This window comes from Pyxicephalus adspersus, chromosome 2, assembly GCF_032062135.1.
Source record: "Pyxicephalus adspersus chromosome 2, UCB_Pads_2.0, whole genome shotgun sequence".
NCBI lineage: Eukaryota > Metazoa > Chordata > Amphibia > Anura > Pyxicephalidae > Pyxicephalus > Pyxicephalus adspersus.
This window is the reverse complement of record NC_092859.1, coordinates 118351737-118371040: the sequence shown is the minus strand read 5'-3', so window position 1 is coordinate 118371040 and position 19304 is coordinate 118351737. Positions and strand designations below refer to the sequence as shown.

The 19304-nt window shown below is 38.4% G+C and overlaps 1 protein-coding gene across 1 annotated transcript in view; it reads left to right on the top strand.

The window, feature by feature from the left end:
• The window catches only part of HCN4 (hyperpolarization activated cyclic nucleotide gated potassium channel 4), a 68733-nt gene extending 49674 nt beyond the window's left edge, over positions 1–19059 (top strand). The window contains exons 4-8 of the mRNA XM_072402128.1: positions 1997–2215; positions 4051–4197; positions 6778–7018; positions 8377–8541; positions 14673–19059. Coding sequence (XP_072258229.1) covers positions 1997–2215; positions 4051–4197; positions 6778–7018; positions 8377–8541; positions 14673–15766 — 1866 coding nt within the window. The 3' untranslated portion in view covers positions 15767–19059. The remainder of the gene's footprint in view (positions 1–1996; positions 2216–4050; positions 4198–6777; positions 7019–8376; positions 8542–14672) is intronic.
• The last annotated feature ends 245 nt before the right edge of the window (positions 19060–19304 follow it).

Below are 19304 nucleotides of genomic sequence, written 5' to 3'. Positions count from 1 at the left end.
GAGTTCTGATACTACAGAACCACACTTTTAAAGTAGGAATTTTAAACAGTATATCACCTGTCTAACTGGATGACATTGAGGTGGAAGTAAAAAAAAAAAATAACATGTATAATAAAGAGTTGCATAAAAACGGTTTACATGTTTTTGCATCTTAGTACTTCTGATTTCCTCTAGTCTCTTTGTATTTTTTATGAGATGTGGCAAAGATATACGTACAAGATTCAAGGAGTCACCCAGGCAGCTGGGCGTAATAAAGGTCCCATGTTTCCCAAGTTTTCTCAGACGTGACCACAGTATTCCTAAGAAGGGCCGGGAGACACTCCATAAGACGTATCTCCTGGATTTGTGTTTGCAGGTCTGCTATGGAAGGGGCCCGAGTGATTTTCCATTTGGATAGGATGGCCTTTAATTTCATTCTTCTGTTAGTAGACCTATTCTGCCTGGCATTAGGTTATTAAACACTTTTGAAAATATATTTAACCCTTTGTATATTTGTAATAAGGGGACTGTTAGAAGTTCGTGCTTGTGCAGTAATGCATTCAGTGCTGCACTTTGAAACTGCTGTATGCAGCAAACGGTTGCAGCATTGAGCACTTGTTGTATGCCCTACAGTATCACCGCAGAGTCTTCAATTCAAAACTGTGAATTAGCCCTGAGTTTAAGATCATACAAGCAATTCTGAATGCTGTGATTTCTTAAGTGAAATTGTCGTGTTCATTTTCTGTGCTGGTCTGATGAAAATGACTTTACCCAGAGTATTAAAATCTCCCTTTTCCTTGCCATACAAACAGGGCAATCCACCAAAAACTGCTATAGAAGAGATTTTTTTTTTTTTTTTTAGCTAACACTAAAGTGTTCAGAAAAGCAATTCACATAAACACTATGCTGAGATGATATTGGTTCCATCAGTTCACACATAAAATGCAGACAGCAGAGAATGGAATCATCCTATAAAAGATGAAATTCACCAGACAGCGTCATATTTTATTCAGCTTTGTCTTAGCAATACTTTATTTCTTCGTGTGTGTTCCTGTGAATCCTGTTCGGTTTTACCTATTGTCAGAAAGCTTTTAGCATTTAAAAACAGCTACGTTTAACTAAATGTGTAAGCATCTACTTTCATTAATTTCTTTCAATTCTCATATTATATCAGCATAAATAAACTAAAATTCTTCATTCCAAGTGTTTTCATTCCATTTTGAAATTGAATACTAGGAGATGTGAGCAATTATTTTTATCATTTATTTTGGTAATATATCGTTTACCAAATTTATATTTGGTAAAATATCGTTAGAAAACAAACGACTAAACGAACGACTAATTTATGCACGAATATATTTGAACGATTGTATTGTGCACACTTCTATACATGCTGCAACGATGCGATCGTTAAAATATAATCCACAATAATGTACACACGCTAGATACGATCATTTCAACGATGCAGGAAGTGACATGTAAAGGATAAAGTGTATTGCAGAAACATCCACCATCACTGAACGACCATACACACAATAGATAGTGAACGATCGTCTCTCAATTGCATCCGCCGGGACAGTCGTTAATTTCCAGCGTTTGGCAAAATTAACGACCGTTTGGCGTTTGACATTCCTCGTTTGTCGGCGTCGTTGGTCAGTCATGTCCTTTTTTTGTTAACGAATCTCGGACGATCTGTTGTTAGTCATTAGTTTCAACGATATTTAGTGGAAGTGTGTACGCAGCTTTAGACACAAACTAAGTAGAATTTGGGTATATTCCAGCAATGCTGCTAATGGGTATTGAGAAGTTTCTGGGTAGGATTATGGCTGTTCCAGCTGTTCAAAAACAATAAACAAATTTTTAACTTTTATCATACTTAAAATCATCTGCAACATATCACATGTCCTTCAATACTTGGCTGACCTTGCATAAGGTTTGCAAAAACCAAGAGCATAACAGTTTACTTTAGACATGTGGTTATAGGTGGAAAATTTTGTTTTTCCTTTTTATTTTTCAGAATGCCTCATGGGGAAAGCAGTACTCCTATGCCCTATTCAAAGCCATGAGTCACATGTTGTGCATTGGGTATGGTCAGCAGGCTCCAGTGGGTATGTCGGATGTCTGGCTTACTATGCTAAGCATGATTGTTGGTGCCACCTGCTATGCCATGTTTATTGGCCACGCCACTGCACTTATCCAATCTCTAGATTCATCCCGGCGGCAGTATCAAGAAAAGGTACGTGGGCATTTTATGTGGGGCAGATTTCCAAGTGATTTTTTTTTATTATAAATTTGTGCTTGTGAAATTAAAGTTGATTAAAACATAAAGTACATATGAATACCAACTATGACAAGCTCATAGCATAATTTTTTACTGTACTAAATACTTAATATGAGCCCAACTATGTTAACTGTATTTACACATGGATTCATGCTCCTTGTCTGCTGCTTGAATAAACACATTTCTAGATTCTGTGAAACTTTGCCATGCAGCCTCTGTCTGCAAAGCAGGAGTCAGTGGGATATCATATTCGCTTTAATATTGTTACTGAATTTCAACTCTAGGCTAAGAAAGGCAACATTGATAAGTGAGATTCTTCTTGGGGTGGTTACGCTTTCATCATTCCTTAATCTTAAAGACATAGTACTCTAGTACTGATTTATACATTTCTTTGCTCTACACCCATGTCTATGTCTTTTATGTACCTTCATCATTTTTCAGGATTAAATCGTTGCCCAGACTAAAACAAAAAGAACAATGCTAAGGAGTAGTTTAACATTTAATATATTGAATGTGGACTTTACCAAGCAGTAATACTCTAAAATATCACTAACCTATATGTAATGAAAAAATGTTCAATTGTTTCTGTGTGTTATAATTATAGAACACCCCCCCCTCCCTCCTTTATTACATAACAAGGATGTTCTGTAGTTCACAAAGTAGAACATTTTAAAGATTACAGTTCAGTGAAGTTACATGGCCCATACCCAACTTTTACTCGGGATTTACAAATGGTTCCAAATCAATCCAATACTTGCACAAGAATTAGTGGTTCTTGGCTAAAACTAAATTAGTTTTACAAGTTTTGGAGACTCTAGTGATAACATTTCTGTGGTTTAAAGCCCAGGTTTGTACATATTTACAGGGGTTTCCAGTCATGTTCCTATTTAAATTATGGAGTATGAAACAGGAGGCACCACCACAAGCAATGCACAGATGTAGCTCAGTACGGCTGAAGATGAAATGCGCAAAGCTCGATGGGCCTGATTTAGTAAAGCTCTCCAAGACTGGAAAAGAATGGATCTGGTCCAACATTAAAAACATTTGTCAACAAATAGCTAAAATGACTTTTAAGAAATCAGTTCCAGGTTTGCTGGATCATCCAGATTCACCCATGACAGTCTATCTTCTCCAGTCTAGGAGAGCTTCAATAAATCAAGCCCAATGTCTCCAAAAACACCCCTCTACTACCCACACACTATCTTTTCTTCTCTCTTAGGATAACACGGTTTATAGTTTATTAGACAATGCCAGTTGCTTCAAATTTAACAATTAACTGTTTGACTATTGGTCCCATATGTGATGTTGGTTGTAACTTCTCATCCCTGTTGAGAATAAAATGAAACAATGAAATGTGCATTAACCTTTACCAATCAGAATGATACATCATTGTTCTTTCAGAACTAGATTGCTAATCCCTGACTGGTCGCTACGCATCATTGTTCCTTATTATTGCATATCATTGCTGTTAAATAAAGCCCATAAAGTATAAAAAGAGTAAACCTTCCCCTTTTAATGGTACTGAATGGATTAAATCAATGAAACTGTCTACGAATATCAAAGCTTCACTTTTTTTTTAAATTTCTAAACATTTCTAAACCTGGCATTCTCTTCTAGCTTTCATCAGCAGCTACCTAAAATAAATATGAGCGACTAATTGGAATCCAGGCTACATGCTGTGCTTGTGTCTTTGCATGCTTTGAAAGCTCATTGACAAATTCAGAGGTTTTGGTGTCGGAGGGGAATCTTAAATCCTAAAGCTCCTATACTTCTTTTTCTTCTGTGTACAGTACAAGCAGGTGGAACAGTACATGTCATTTCACAAGCTACCAGCTGATATGCGTCAAAGAATCCATGATTATTATGAGCATCGCTATCAAGGAAAGATGTTTGATGAGGAGAGTATCCTTGGGGAGTTGAGCGAGCCTCTACGGGAGGTGAGATTGTAATTCTTGCTTCAGACATTTACTGCTCAGTTTGTCTTCCAGGTGTTGTTGCCTGAAGATGCAAACTGAAGATGAAAATTAAACCAATGGGTGGATTAATAAACAGGATTTGGTGTCATTGTGGCATGTGCACCATATGGAAAGTGAATGTCCAGTAACAACATGATGTACCATACCCGTAAAATGAATTCAGTTACAGTTGACATTAAGGAAAAACACTTCTTCTGTCTATATGGCCACAGTGATCTCCAGCAGCATTTCACAAAAGCCACTATTATTGCTTATTGGTTCTAGAAGTGGAATTAAAGTAGACCAATGTTTAACTATTCTGACCATTTAACATATCTCAGAAAAGCTGATTTAAATCTAGAAAAGCCAAGCTCACATGATGTAATAGGGCTTTTTCTAACTTTCTTTAGTTAGTTTCATGTATTGAAAAGTTGGATATAGACACAAACGTTCTGTGGGGCTCAGACTCAATGTTGCCCCTAATATTTTAAAGAACAAAAATGTAATCTGTATTGACAGTTTTTTTAAGCAGATCCTCATTATAAATGTACAATACTGTTATATCAAAGTATAGTTTTGTACATAATTTCCCTAATATAGCCAACACTAAAAAAAATAAAATTTAGTAAATTATTTACATTTTTGTCAGGCAAATTTGAAATACTATACATTAGTATTTTGTTTTCTGACTTTGAGCTATCTTGTGGATCTAATAATCACTGGTGGAGAATCAATTACAGCAATTGAAATTCATAGTTCTGAAAGGTTCTCCACAAGGGAATGTTTCAGTGGATGTCAGATTCATTGCTTTATAAATAGACCCCTTCATGATGCTCACGTTATGTTCGAAGTCTATTAGTACCAATTAAATTGTGCTTGCAAGTCCTAAAATACAGGTCATAATATCAAGGTGTCTATTGACTAGGTGATGCAATTCCCCGGTTATATAATAAAAGATCTTGAACTTCATGAGTGCACAGGGATTAGTGGAATAATAAAGTAAGTTGTCAGAGTGATTAATTGTGTAGGTCTTCTTTATGATGAAATCTACAGTATTAGAAACTGGGTTAATCAAGAGGACTAATTAATGCAGAGGACATTAAAAACACAACCACTTGTAAAGGAAAGCTATAGTTTCACATACTCACCTTCTCCACATTTGCTGCTCTTGTTTTGGGGCTGGTTGTGAAGATAAATACCCAATAATAAGTATGGGGAACATGTGACAACATATGACATCCTTTCTTTGCTACATGCAGCTGAATAGAAAAGCAAAGGAACATGCAGAAGGTGAGTACATGAAGCTAGGGAGCAACTAAGTGATCCTGGGAGATGTCTCAGCCTAAAGGTCAAATGACCCAGGTCGAATAAAACTAACACTGCTGTCTTTTAAATATCAGTTATATTTAATATTTTCACCTACATATACCATTGTCTTAGGCAATTTTGGACTGCATTTGCCTGCTTTTTTACACTATTTTCCACCATTCTTTTACTTTTCTCTGGCACATTTAACATTTAACTTCAAAGTCTTTTTAAGTAGGCCTGAGAGAAAATATGTATATTTTTGTTAAATTAGAGAAGATTGTGTGTTTACTTTGCATAAATATTATTTTGCCTTAATTGTTGGTTTCCCTCCGATATGTTAGAATCTTGCATGTAATGTAAGCTTAGAGTTCTTTCACTAAGAAACAGAAATGGCTTTTAGAACCTAAAGACTAATGCAACGTAAGGTTCTAACCACATCCTACATAAAGATAGAATAGAGACACATGCTGGTCATATGTGGTACTGAAATATTTCTTCAGTACTATCAGTTTTAGGTAACAGTAGCTATAATAAACAGTAACACAGACCAGTAAAACTGAATTTCCATTTGCTGCTGTGGGTTACTTGTGGTTGCTCTTGAATAGGGCACATTTGCTTACAAAATGTGCCTATAAAATCTCTACAAAGGCTTATGCAGAGCATATGAGTGTATGAGCAGATGCAACAGGTTAAATTGTGCACTCATGGCATTTGAGCTGCGTATGCCCTGTTTTTTTGCTGTGTTTGCTTCCCCATTGACTTGTATGGGTTAAAAAAGCAATTCACAAATGCCAATATGCTGAACCCCATAAGAAAGATTACTTAAGTTTGTGTCACATTAAGACGCTGGAATGGGAAAAGCCAGCATCACACACGGTAAAAAAATAGCATTTCAAATTTTCCCTTTTTTTTTTTTAATACTTGATTTTGTATCTTACACAGTGAGGTACTTACATAATGACATGGAATGACAATGGAATGACCCATCAAAGCAAAAGGCCATTTAGACATTGTTATAAAAATATTGTTATAAGAAATGCTTAAACTAGGGGTGGGCAGATGTCAGGAACCAGGTGCTGAATGTTCCTACAAAAGTACAGCTGTGCCTGTTCCACTTCTTTTGCATGTCAGAATACACGTAGTATGCCTAAATTACAATGATTAAGTTTTACATATAAAATGAAAAACTAGTTGTAAATTAGTAGTAAAACTCATCCTGTTGTGTTTATTGATGTATTGTTTATTCTCCCACAGGAAATCATTAATTTTAACTGTCGAAAGCTAGTGGCCTCCATGCCATTATTTGCCAATGCTGACCCCAATTTTGTGACATCAATGCTTACAAAGCTAAAATTTGAAGTGTTTCAGCCGGGAGACTACCTTATCAGAGAGGGAACAGTTGGCAAGAAAATGTTCTTCATACAGCATGGTGTTGTCAGTATTTTAAGCAAAGGCAGCAAAGAGACCAAACTTGCTGATGGATCTTACTTTGGAGGTAAGTGTCCCTTGTCTATAAAAATAGACATATGGGCGTTCATCAAATGTATTAATTTTAAATAAGATTGTGAACATACAAGGGTAGCACACAATTTAGCCAAGTTCTGCATCCAGTAAAAGATGGCTTTAGGCAGACCATATACAGATCAATGTCCTTTTTAGATTGATAATAGGGATAGACCTTCAAAGTCCTGCATCACATTACTGGAGTCTTAGTCATGATACTCATCTAATGTGCAATATCAAAACATGCACAAGAACACTTTTTCTCCATTTTCACTACCACCATAGAGGAGATAGCTTACACCTTTCACAACAAGTTGTAAAACTCCATGGTTTTGCACTATAGGGAGGTCCTAAATGGCCCAGTTATCACAACTGATGTTAAATGAAAAACTTTTCCCTAATGTTATCTCTCAGCCACATATGAACACCTGAATAAGACTTAAATAGGAGAATTGTAAAGCTTATGGAGAACCCTGTGTAGCACAAAAGGAGTGAGCAGAGTCTACACATTAATGAACAAATATTTGTGGTCCCTTACAATATTTAGTTAAATCACGCATTGATAAAATTATTTGCAGTAACCTTATCATTTTCATGTGTTTCAGATTATACTGTAGGTGTTTTATTATATATTTTTTAACCTTTCCTTGGCCCTCATATTCGTAACTTATTATGTATGGAACAATAGTACTCCATTTTTCTAATAAACCCCGTACCATGTGAAAGTGGCCATTCCTTCTCCTAGCAAGTACTAATAATGGCCAAGGACGGTATTGCTTCTCTCCTTGGAAAATCCTATGCTTGTGCAAATTCATGGCCACATGTTACCCCATTATCCCATGGTCCAGGAAGGATGATAGTGACAGAACTAATACACTTGCTGATTCTAGATGAACATTTCAAATCAACATTCCTTTGCCCACCATATGTGACCAAAAATGCCCATTATTATGTGGTCATGGGTAATGACATGCAGGGCAGAGGAGGAGTTTTCTTATCCCCATCTGTCCCAGGGTGCAGTGAATAATAATTTAGCAACTTTAGCAGCACTGGCAGGGAATCAACTGGAGTACAATCCAAATAAGTACAGCAACATTTCAAAGGTTAAACAATAATTTTGTTCCCACTATTCAGTTAAATTTATAGTGGGATGGTTACTTGCAAGAAAACTCATGTAAGCATAGGAAGTATAGGTATGTTTTAGGTTTGGCTAGCGGTTCAGTATTCTGACAATGCTATCTTGTTTTCAATAGGACAAGCGGCCTGCACTAAAACTGATATTTTTTGTAGCTTTTTGCTGGAAATGTTTTATGTAAAGCAGCAGTCAATAACTACTACTTTTTACCTCAGAGATTTGTTTGCTGACAAGAGGACGAAGGACTGCAAGTGTAAGAGCAGACACTTATTGTCGACTGTACTCGCTGAGTGTGGATCATTTCAATGAGGTTCTGGAAGAATATCCAATGATGAGACGAGCATTTGAAAGTGTGGCACTAGACCGTTTGGACCGAATCGGTAAATAAGAACAGTAATTTTGAAAATCTCATTGTATTATTATCAAATCTCATTGTATTATTTTCAGAGATTATCCAGCATACTTTAGGGGCATATAAACAAAGGAGTCTTAATGATTCCTTATTGTTTTATTCTGCCAGTAACAATAGAACCCAGTGTTTGTGAATCACCTTTTTGTGCCTGGACCCATCACTGAGAGATTATGTAAGACATTGCTAAATTTGGTTTTAAAAAAACATTTGGTTTCCTAATTGATGTGTTGATCCTTTTCCCTTTAATACATTTTGAATTCCTGATCCAGGATTTTTATTATAAAACTGTATTTTTGTTATATTAAATAGGGGTTGCAAAGACAAACACAAACACTGACACGAGGAGGAGCAGAGCCTGCCCAAAAGAGCATACAATCCAAAAGGTGGGGGAAGTAATGTAGTTTAGATAATTGCCACACAACTTGTTAGCTACATGCTTGTGTTAGGTTTGTCACTAAAACTGAAAAATCAGCTTTACATCCAAGCAGTTAGCATTCTTTAGAATAGGTTTGAATTAAGTTCAAAATGTCTTAGTGATAGGTTTACTTTAACCTCCCTGGCAGTAAAAATAATAAGCATTTTTAAATTAAAAGAGGTATAAATAAAATACTTAGTATTGCCTGGCCCGGCCTCCCAGCTGCACGCTCGCACACAGATGCCCAGCAGGCATCTGCTTCCCCTGGCCTCGCGTCTCCAAGGTTTACATCCCGGGGATGCAGATACTGGCGGGGCATACACAGATACCGGGCCTGCATCGCTAGGGGAAGCAAATGCTGAGCACCGCTGAATGATGCCCCTGGCACCGCTTACCAGGTAAGCTTTAAAACTCCCTAGCAATTTTACGCCGAGTGTGGTTACAAATGTGAATAAAATTAAGTGATTTTCAGATTAATGTAGAAAATCCTTGTAAGCCCCCTGCTTTAAAACAAACACCCTAAAACACTGTTTTCTATGCACTAGAGCCTCTTTTAGGAGTGGAAAATGGTTATTTTCAGCCAAGAATTTTTCTAAATCACATAATTTAATGGTAACCTGTATAACTCCCAACATTTGGAAGTAGTAAAAAGGGACAAAAACAGAGGCAGTGGTGTTCTTCCTACATCGTGGCATGCGGTGGGCTTGGTCCAGTGGGCAGGGCAATGCTTCATTATTTAAAAACAAACAAAACAACATTTTTAACACATAGGTTGTTTGCATGATGCTAAGAAAAAAAGAGGAATTCATATGTGATTTTTTTAAATCAAGAGCCGAACATCTCCAAAAAGCCTTGTTTGGGGATCACTGTACTATTGTCATTATTAGGCAGAAATACAGAGGCCATTCAGGGAACTACAATGATACCCTCTGTGGTTATTGGTGCCATCTAGTGTCAGATGGTTGAATTAAACCAGAGTGCAACTTCTGCCTCTGAAAAAAAACAAGGGTTTCCCGCAACGCAGGACTGACAACTGGAAAGCGGTACTGACCCGGCAAAACCAGGACAGTTGGGAGCTGAGGTAACCTGTACTAATACACATAAGTATAATTGCTAAACGACTTCTGACAATACCAAATGGCTTTCAGAACTAGCTGGTGGTATGAAAAATCAACGCAATGTCAGAATTTACCTAGAACGGATTTTTTATTATTATTATTATTATTATTATTATTATTAATAATAATAAACAGGATTTATATAGCGCGAACATATTACGCAACACTGTACATTTAATAGGAGTTGCAAATGACAAAAGAATACAGACAGTGACACTGGAGGAGAGGACCCTGCCCCGCAGAGCTTACAATCTAGTAGGTGGGGGAATTAACACACAATAGTAGGGGAGATATGTAGTGGTGGGAAATAGTGGCAGTTTCTAGACAGAAGAAAATGGGTAGGAACGTTTTAAAAAAATGGGTTTGAGTGCTCTTTTAAAAGAGCAGAAAGTAGGACCAAGCCAAATAGGACGGGTAAGACCATTCCAGAGAATTGGGGCAGCTCTAGAATAGTCTTGTAGCTGTGCGTGTGATGAGGTTATGAGTTAGGAAGTCAGTAGTAGGTCATTGGAGGAGCGGAGAAAATGGCTGAGTATTTTTTTTACCAGGTAAGAAATGTAAGTGGGACAAGAACTGTGGAGGGATTTGAAACACAGGAACTTGAATCTGATTCTAAGGTGAAATGGAAGCCAATGAAGAGAACTACAAAGAGAGGCAGCGGAAGAGGAGCAGTGGGAAGGATGGATGAGTCTGGCTGCAGCATTTATTATAGATTGTAGAGGAGAGAGTCGGGTTAGTGGAATACCAGGGAGGACGAGGTTACAGTAGTCCAGACGAGAGATAAGAGCATGTACAAGGAGTTTGGTGGTCACTGGGGCCAGGTAGGGGACGGAGGACAGAGTCAAAGGTGACACCAAGACAACATGCCTGAGGGGAGGGACGAAAAACCGCATTGTTAACAGTTAAAAATATGTCAGGGGGAGATTTGGAATTTGAGGGGGGGGGATGATGATGAGTTCTGTTTTATCCAGGTTGAGTTTCAGGAATCGGTCAGACATCCATGATGAGATGGCCGAGAGGCAGCATGAGACCTTATCCAGGACTGAGGGAGACAAGTCAGGGGTGGACAGATAAATTTGAGTGTCATCAGCATACAGATGGTACGGTAAGCCAAAGGAGGATATGAGACTACCCAGAGAGGAGGTGTACAGAGAAAAGAGAACCGGTCCAAGGACTGACCCTTGGGGAACACCAACAGGGAGGAGAGTGGGTGAGGAGGAGTTACCATTGAAAGAAACTTGAAAGGAGCGGTCAGACAGATAGGAAGCAAACCAAGAGAGAGCAGTGTCACTGATACCAATGGAGTGCATGATTTGTATTAGAAGAGGGTGATTGACAAAGGTGAGTGTCAAAAGCAGAGGAAAGATCAGGGAGAAGGAGGAGGGAAAAGTTGCCTTGAGACTTAGCTCTGGTGAGGTCATTGGCCACTTTAGTAGGGGCTGTTTCAGTGGAATGGGCAGCTCGAAAACAAGACTGGAGAGGGTCAAGGAGAGAGTTGGTGCTCAGGGGTAATCAGTGAGTCTTTTGTAGACAAGGCATTCAAGAAGTTTGGAGATATATGGGAGAAGGGAAATAGGACAGTAGCTGGAAAGTAGGGAGGGGTCCAGTGAGGGTTTCATCAGGATAGAGAAAATAATGGCATGTTTGAAAGTGGAGGGTTATATACCAGTAGAAAGGGGGAGGTTTGATTTACAGGTGGACAGGGTCGGTATGGTTGGAGTGGCTCGGTGAGCAGAGAAATCATGTCTTATTTTGTCATTTTTATCTCTAAAGTAGGTGGCAATGTCTACTAAACATATAGGTCATCATGACAGCCTCAAGCTTTGTATGTTTAGAAGGAGAGATTAGTACAGAGGTTCTTTAAAGTGGACCGATCACGGAGATTATGTAAATTACCATTACTGAACTTATTCTATTTACTAAAGATAAAGATGTGCTTTACATCTAGAGAAACTTAGTCAAATACCTGAAACAAACGTACAGCTAAAAAGTTGTGTGGCAATTAGTTGAATACTCAGGCTTTGTACTCTTTCTGGGTCAGCAATTCAGAAAGTATTAAAGGCTGAGGATCAGGACATCACCCAGGCAAGCTGTATTATTTAGGACCAGGAAAGGCAGCTTATATGATTTCTCTATGATAGGTTCAAGTACGAATGTATCCCAAAATGTAACCACCCTGAGCTCATAACTTATGACTTAAAATAACTTTCACCTAGGTGCAATGTGTTGGCATTAGGAATGAATAGAAATGAATGATGAAATGAATGAAATTGTTGTTCAGAAGATCTGAAGTGAGATATGATAATGTCACGACAGCTTACAATTTTTCTTTCTGGAGGCCCTGATATGTGGAAGAAAATTTCTGCCTCTACTAAGCTGGTCAGAAGACATAGTAGGTCATATAAGGGGAATGATCAGCTGCAGAAAGACCACAGACAATACTTGGGGCAAGTTCTTTACCCCCATCTGGTCTTTATGGAGGAGGGGGGATCAGTTCCCTGAGGCTGTAGAATAAATTTATCAACAAAACTAAGAAAGAAAATTAAATTATCTACAAAGGTAAACATACCTACATATGCTCTGATATGGTATAGTAACTTATACAATTGTTTTCAACTGTATTATGCAGTTCAAAATAATAGCAGTGTTGAGTTCAATTAGTGCGCTCATTCATTCTGTGAAAAAATGTGTTAATTACAGCCTTTATTTTAGGAAAGAGGGCAGCAAATGTTGTACATGTTGTTATAGTGCATTTCTTTCTGAAAATCTGAGTAAAATGGGTCATTCCAGACATTGTTTAGAAGAACAGTATACGTTGATTAGAGAAGGGAAGGATATAAAGAAGTGTAGAAAAAATGGGCTGCTCAGTTAAAATGATCTCAAATGCTTTAAAATGGCAACCAAATTCTGAATGACGTGGTAGAAAACTACCATTTCAATGGATAGAAGAATAACCACAAAACCAAACACTCAGCCAATAATCAGCTCCAGGAAGACCAAGGAAGGTCTAAAGTTACCTGTGAGTACTGTTACAATTGGAAGGTGTCTATGTGAAGCCAAGCTATTGTTAAGAAGCCCCCGTCCCAATGTTAAATAAAGGTGTGCTGAAGTGGTTAGTTTGCCAAAAAACACATTGACCAGCTTAAAGAGAAGTGACACAACATTTTGTGGACTGATGAAGGCAAGATTGTTTGTCAGAACCCCCCCCAAACACTGAATTCAAGCCATAGTACACTGTGAAGACAGTAAAGCATGGTGATGATATGGAGATGTTTCTCATACTATGATGTTGCGCGTATTTATAACATTCCAGGGATCACGCATCAGTTTGAAAACATCAAAGTACTTGAAGAGGTCATGTTGCTTCATGCCCTTGAAAGGAGTATTTCAACAAAACAATGACCCCAAACACACCAGTAAATGAGTATCACCTTGGTTCCAGAAAAGATTGATGTTACTGAGTGGCTAGCCAAATCCCTGGACCTTAATCTAATAGAAAACTTGTGGGGTGACATCAAAATGCTGTTTCTGAGGTAAAACCAAGAAATGCACAAAAATTGTGTAATGCAGTCCAATATTCCTCGGCTGAATAAAGCTACGTACACACTTACAATTATTATCGTTGGTAAACGAACGACGAACGATCCTGCACGATATCTGCGAACGATCGTATAGCACCGATCCTGTACATACAGATAACGACACGATCGTTCGCAGATATTGTACACACGATAGATGCGATCGTTTGAACGATACAGGAAGTGACGTGCACCACAGGAAGTGAGCGAACGTTCGTTCACCGCGCATGCTCAGACCATGGACGATCACTAAACGTCCGTACACACGATAGATGGTCAACGGTTGTCGTCCAATCCGATCCGCCGGTCCGGTCGTTCATTTCCAACGACTATCCTCGTTCGTCGGCGTCGTTGGTTACTTTTTTTACGAACGATTTTTGCCCAATCGATCGTTCGTCATTCATTTCCAACGATAAAAATTGGAAGTGTGTACGCAGCTTTACCCGTTCACAGAAGTTGGCCGACCCCATGCAACACAGATGTGCAGCAATTTTCAGAAACAGCAGTTATACAAATTAATATTAGTTCAGTGATTCAAAGGAAAGCAAAATCTTGAAACATTTTGCAGTTTATACAGGGCATGTTTGGGTTTGTAAAGAATGCAGCCTAATATTCCATTTTCTTCACTTTCTGTAAAGGAGTAACACAAACGTGATACATTTTACTTCATGTTTTCATTTACAATAAAATGTGCTTCCCAATACACTTGTGTATGGATAAAAGACTAATATAAGCTTTATTCACTTTTTTTAAATACACTGCTATTATTCTAAACACAACTGTACTGTACAAATTTTTTAATTTACCTTACCAAGCTATTGGTGTTTATTTTAGTTTATGTCTGAAACAAAAGCCTTGTAAATCAGAAAACAATCATAAATGAGTAAAAGTGTGAAAAGTTTAGCAAAGCTACAAACAATGATACTTGTGTTAAATGTTCCATGAGTTCCATGTAGGTAACTGAAAGAAATTTTTTCTCATTTTCTAGGCAAAAAGAACTCTCTCCTTCTGCATAAAGTCCAGCATGACCTTCGATCTGGGGTGCTAAATTACCAGGAGAATGAAATCATTCAGCAGATTGTTCAGCATGACCGTGAAATGGCACAAGGGCCGCGCTGCTCCCAATATGTGGGAGACTCTGTACCAACTCCTCCAACTCCCGTAATATGGACACCGCTAATCCAGGCCCCCTTACAGGCTGCAGCAGCCACCACATCAGTTGCTATACCTTTAACTCACCAGCGTCTGCCAGCTAATATCTTCCGACCATCAACCTCTGCATTAGGTGTATCAGCTCGTGGATTACAACAGTTGCAGAGACAGCCTTTTTCTTCACATCTAGCAGCAGAGGGATCACTAAACCAGCAATCTTCTTTTCATGTACACCAACTGGCAGGCTTTTCAGCTGCAGCCTGTGTAAGTCCCAGACCACCCTCTACTGTGTCCTGTTTTGAAAAGGGTGCTACACGACAGCAGCACCCCACCTCCTCCACTGCAGCTGCTTTTGACACTTTGCAGTGGTCTCCAGGAGCAGGGTCTTCATCTAGTCAACAAAGACTATCACAATCTGATCAGCAGCTGCCAGCTGCCTTTTTGGGACAATGTCAAGGCACAAAAGCCAATTCACCAGGTCCTCCTTTACCTGGCACTTCAGAGCCACTGTGGGTATTACCACCTCCATTACAGAGACTGGACTCTCCTGGTAGTTCACCCTCAGCACTCAGTTCAGGCCCAGTTCGAACCGCTCAAGTGTGTGGTTCTTCACGGTCGCTTCTTCTTCCTCAAACAGCTCCCATTTCCCCCCACCCCAGCAGTTGCATATCTCTACCACTAAGTCGACTCAGGCAAGATGGTCGGCCAATCTCTGTGTCCCAACCCTCCCTGCCTCAGCCAGCACCAGGCTCGCCCCATTTTCCACAACAGTTTACTCCTGACTTTACTCTATTTCCCAGAGGTGGAAGCTCAGATCTAACGGGCCACACCACTTTGCAGCAAAAGGGGTCTCCAGAATTTGTGTTTAAGGCAAGTGGTGCTGCTGGAGAGGAACTGCCTTTCCACTCTAAATTACCTAGTAACCTATGACCTTCTTCATTGCTAGAGATCTGCAGAATGACAAATACCCTTTAAAAGGTGCATCCTATTTTCTAAGGTTGTTTAAAAAAAAAAAGACGTGTCAAAGACATACAACCTCAGCTTCTACTATATAAAAATGCACAGCTAAACATAAATAGGTATTTTCATTGGACTTCTACCTTTATGTAATGGTCCATTTATTTGTCCTTTATAGGGGAACCAATATCATTTTGTCTCCCGATGCCTTCTGTTAGAGCAGCTGGAGACTAAGGCGCGATACATCTTTCTTCTCAAGTTTTTTTATGAAAAGCTTAGCTAACTTGTATCAGTATTGTGACTCATCTAGTCACTGTTTTCATTTTCCAAACAAACAATTCTGAGAGTTTATAAGACATCTTTGCAGATCTTTTAGCAATGTTTAAAGATAACAGGTCCGACACATAGAAGCCGAGTGTCCTCTTCTAACAGGACAGGAAGAACCTGTCCCCTTGCAATAAGGCACCTGCTTTGTCTGTACGCCATTTTGTCGCCGGAGTTCTGCGTCCAGGTGTTGATTATGTGCTGAAGACAGAGTTCCTCAGATGCAGAAAACACTGACCTCTTGTTTGTCACCAGGGGGTCACAGGCAACATATTACTAGAATTTATTAGAAAATTCTTTAAGGGGTAATTATTTTTCTGGTAGTTGTCACGAGTTTGAAAGCACATGAAATATTAGGATACACCTTTCATTGCACCCAGTGTGTTTGCGTGTGGTTAGCTAAAGGGACATTAAGGCAAGTTGAGTCTTGCTTGCCTGCATAAGCAATATTATGTAACATTTATTGTCCTTGTGCCTTCACTTCCCCAATGGAGTCAGAGGAACAGGTATGACCCTTGGGGGGCCCCATACTGTCCGCTATGAAGAGGCGTCTGTAACATGGGGCATGCCATAACTGCAGCCTCATGCCGATTTCAAATTCTGCGCTTTCCTTGTTGCAATAAGGCACTGCCTTGGCATGGGTTGTGCAATGCAGACACTCATATTGGAGAGTGCCTTATTGTTGCTGAGTTTCAGATCAGCGGTGTGATATCCAGCTAGCATTATGCTTTATTCCTATGTGCACAGGAACCCTGTATTTCACCAACAGATGCTGCTCATTCAGGGAGCAAGCTGACTGAATAGACTTGCCATGCTGGAGCCATTACTTTCTGTTACATGAATATGGAAAAGTTCTGTTACACTTACCTTTTCTCTGCCAGAGGTGTGCTTGTACAGATTTGCAAAGCAGAATTTTCTGGATTAGGAACCTATAAAGGTAAAATAAGATATAGGCAGCTAACAGGTATTCATAAATATCACTTACTGCTGTGCAAGCCATGGAGCCTGCAAATCAGGAAAGAATGTATTTACCCTATTCTCTTATTTTTTTTTCTACAACTATCATTTTATTCCATAATCCACCATCCATTGTGCTTTTGGATATGTCCACTCATCTTTATTATATCCAAAACATATAAAAACATTCTACTGAGGAAGTGTGGGAGCTGCCATTGTTCAACTTTGCTTACAAAGCTTAGAGCTGAGTACACACAGGCAGATTTGTTTTTACTCCAGCTTAATCTCTAAACCATTAAAACTGTGTTTTAAAAAAATGTGCAGTGATCTGAAGTGGTGGTAAATCTCTTATCATGTGTACAAATGCCATATTGTGCTTGAATGTTGTAACATTATGCAGAAGGGGACAAAGCCAACCTGTAATAGGGGTATTTATGTTTATTATGGCCATCAAACATTTGTATTAAAGGTTTACTTAGTAGACAGTAAGAATGAACCTACTGGCTGATACACAAGTCAATAGGAGAGCACCTACCCAAAATCTAATTCATCATACACATGGCCAGCTGTATAGTTACCATATTCATACTTCCTTTACATGGCTGGCTTGGTGTCTTGCTGCAAAGTGAAAGCACATTATCCTTTACAAAGAATGAACACTTTGTAGTACATGACTGGACGGGCAGAGTATTGTACATGTGTGCACGCAAGGTTTTGGAGTTTCCAACTAATCAATTACTGCTTGGATTCTCAAGTGCAAAATTGGCAGCAGATCTGTCTGTGTGTACTTGCCCTCATAGTGTTAAAGCCATTGACAGCTGCTCAGTGATAGTAGCCCGTGTATTGATTTAAATACAGGGTACCTTTAAATCTGTTTTTTTTTTTTTTTTTTTTTTTTTAAACATCAACTATGAATATTAGGTATATACTGATGAGTGCTGTAATCTTACCTTAAATATACATTTGCCAAACAAAAAAAGGGCACTAGGTATGCAAAAAGGACTGGTGCAGAGAAAGAAACATCAGTTTTCACAATGTGGGGTGCAATGTTCCTTCATCAAGTTGAAATCAGTATTAAAAACAAAAACAAAAAACTTGCTTACAAAGATGAAACAACTGGTTTACAAGAACATCTGTTAATACAATCCCTTAAAATGCAGATATTTAAGGGTCCGTTCAAACCTATCCTTTGTAACAACATACAAAGCATTGAATCAAATGAATGAGCTGCCTAACACATTACCAAAGGAACACGTATTCACATAATGCACTAGGTCAGAGCAGACCATGCACCAGGTAGGAATAGCAAGTAAAAAAAAACAAATATGAAACCATTATAAAAAGGACATTCTGCAGCTTGTCAGAAACGTATTGCTGATTAGATCATATTTGGAGGTTATTTGGTGAATGGGAATACTGAATGCTACATCCGAAGAGAAATTCCCTTCTCTATAGGAAACTTCATTTCACATCATTACTCCTTGCACAGTTATTAGATAAGCCTCATATTTCAAAGCCTTCGATCAACATTCTGGGCAGCAACAAATCTTCTCTCACATGCTTCATTGCACTCCTAACAAACTCATCATCATAGACAGCCAGTATGAGGCATTCACATATGAATATAATAAAGTGCTGCTTGGTTTCACATATAAAAATAAGGATTTTTGTGCACCCTTCTGGCAGATGAGAAAGACATCTGGGTTTTACAAATAAACAGTTTATGTTAGTGATTAATACCATAACAGTTATAGACAGCAGGTAGCTATTTTCAAAGAAAAAAATGAAGTATATACTTAAAAGAAAAGTCAATCACTTCTCGTGTATTTGCCAACAGCCTTTGTTTTAAAGAGGGTTCTGTTTTGTTTCTTTTATAATTAAACATTAAAATATCAAAGAAAAATATTTAATATCTATACACAATTTCTGGATTTCAATAAAATTTTCTTAAATAAAATGTGTGGACAGTTGTTTATTTTAATGAAGTTACATTGATGTAATATTTCCGCTTGACAAACTGTTACTAAAAGGGCAATATGCTGTAAGATCTCATATGGGTAAAATACAAAAACGGTTTAAAAGCAACTATGGTGTTTACATTTGCGCTGCATTAAAAAGTGTATTTAAAAAAAAAATTAGGTTATAAATAATAAAAGTACGGGAAAATGAAAGCCCTGTCAGCTTTTAGTGTTGCTTATTCAGAGACATAATTCTAACGGGATTCCTCAGG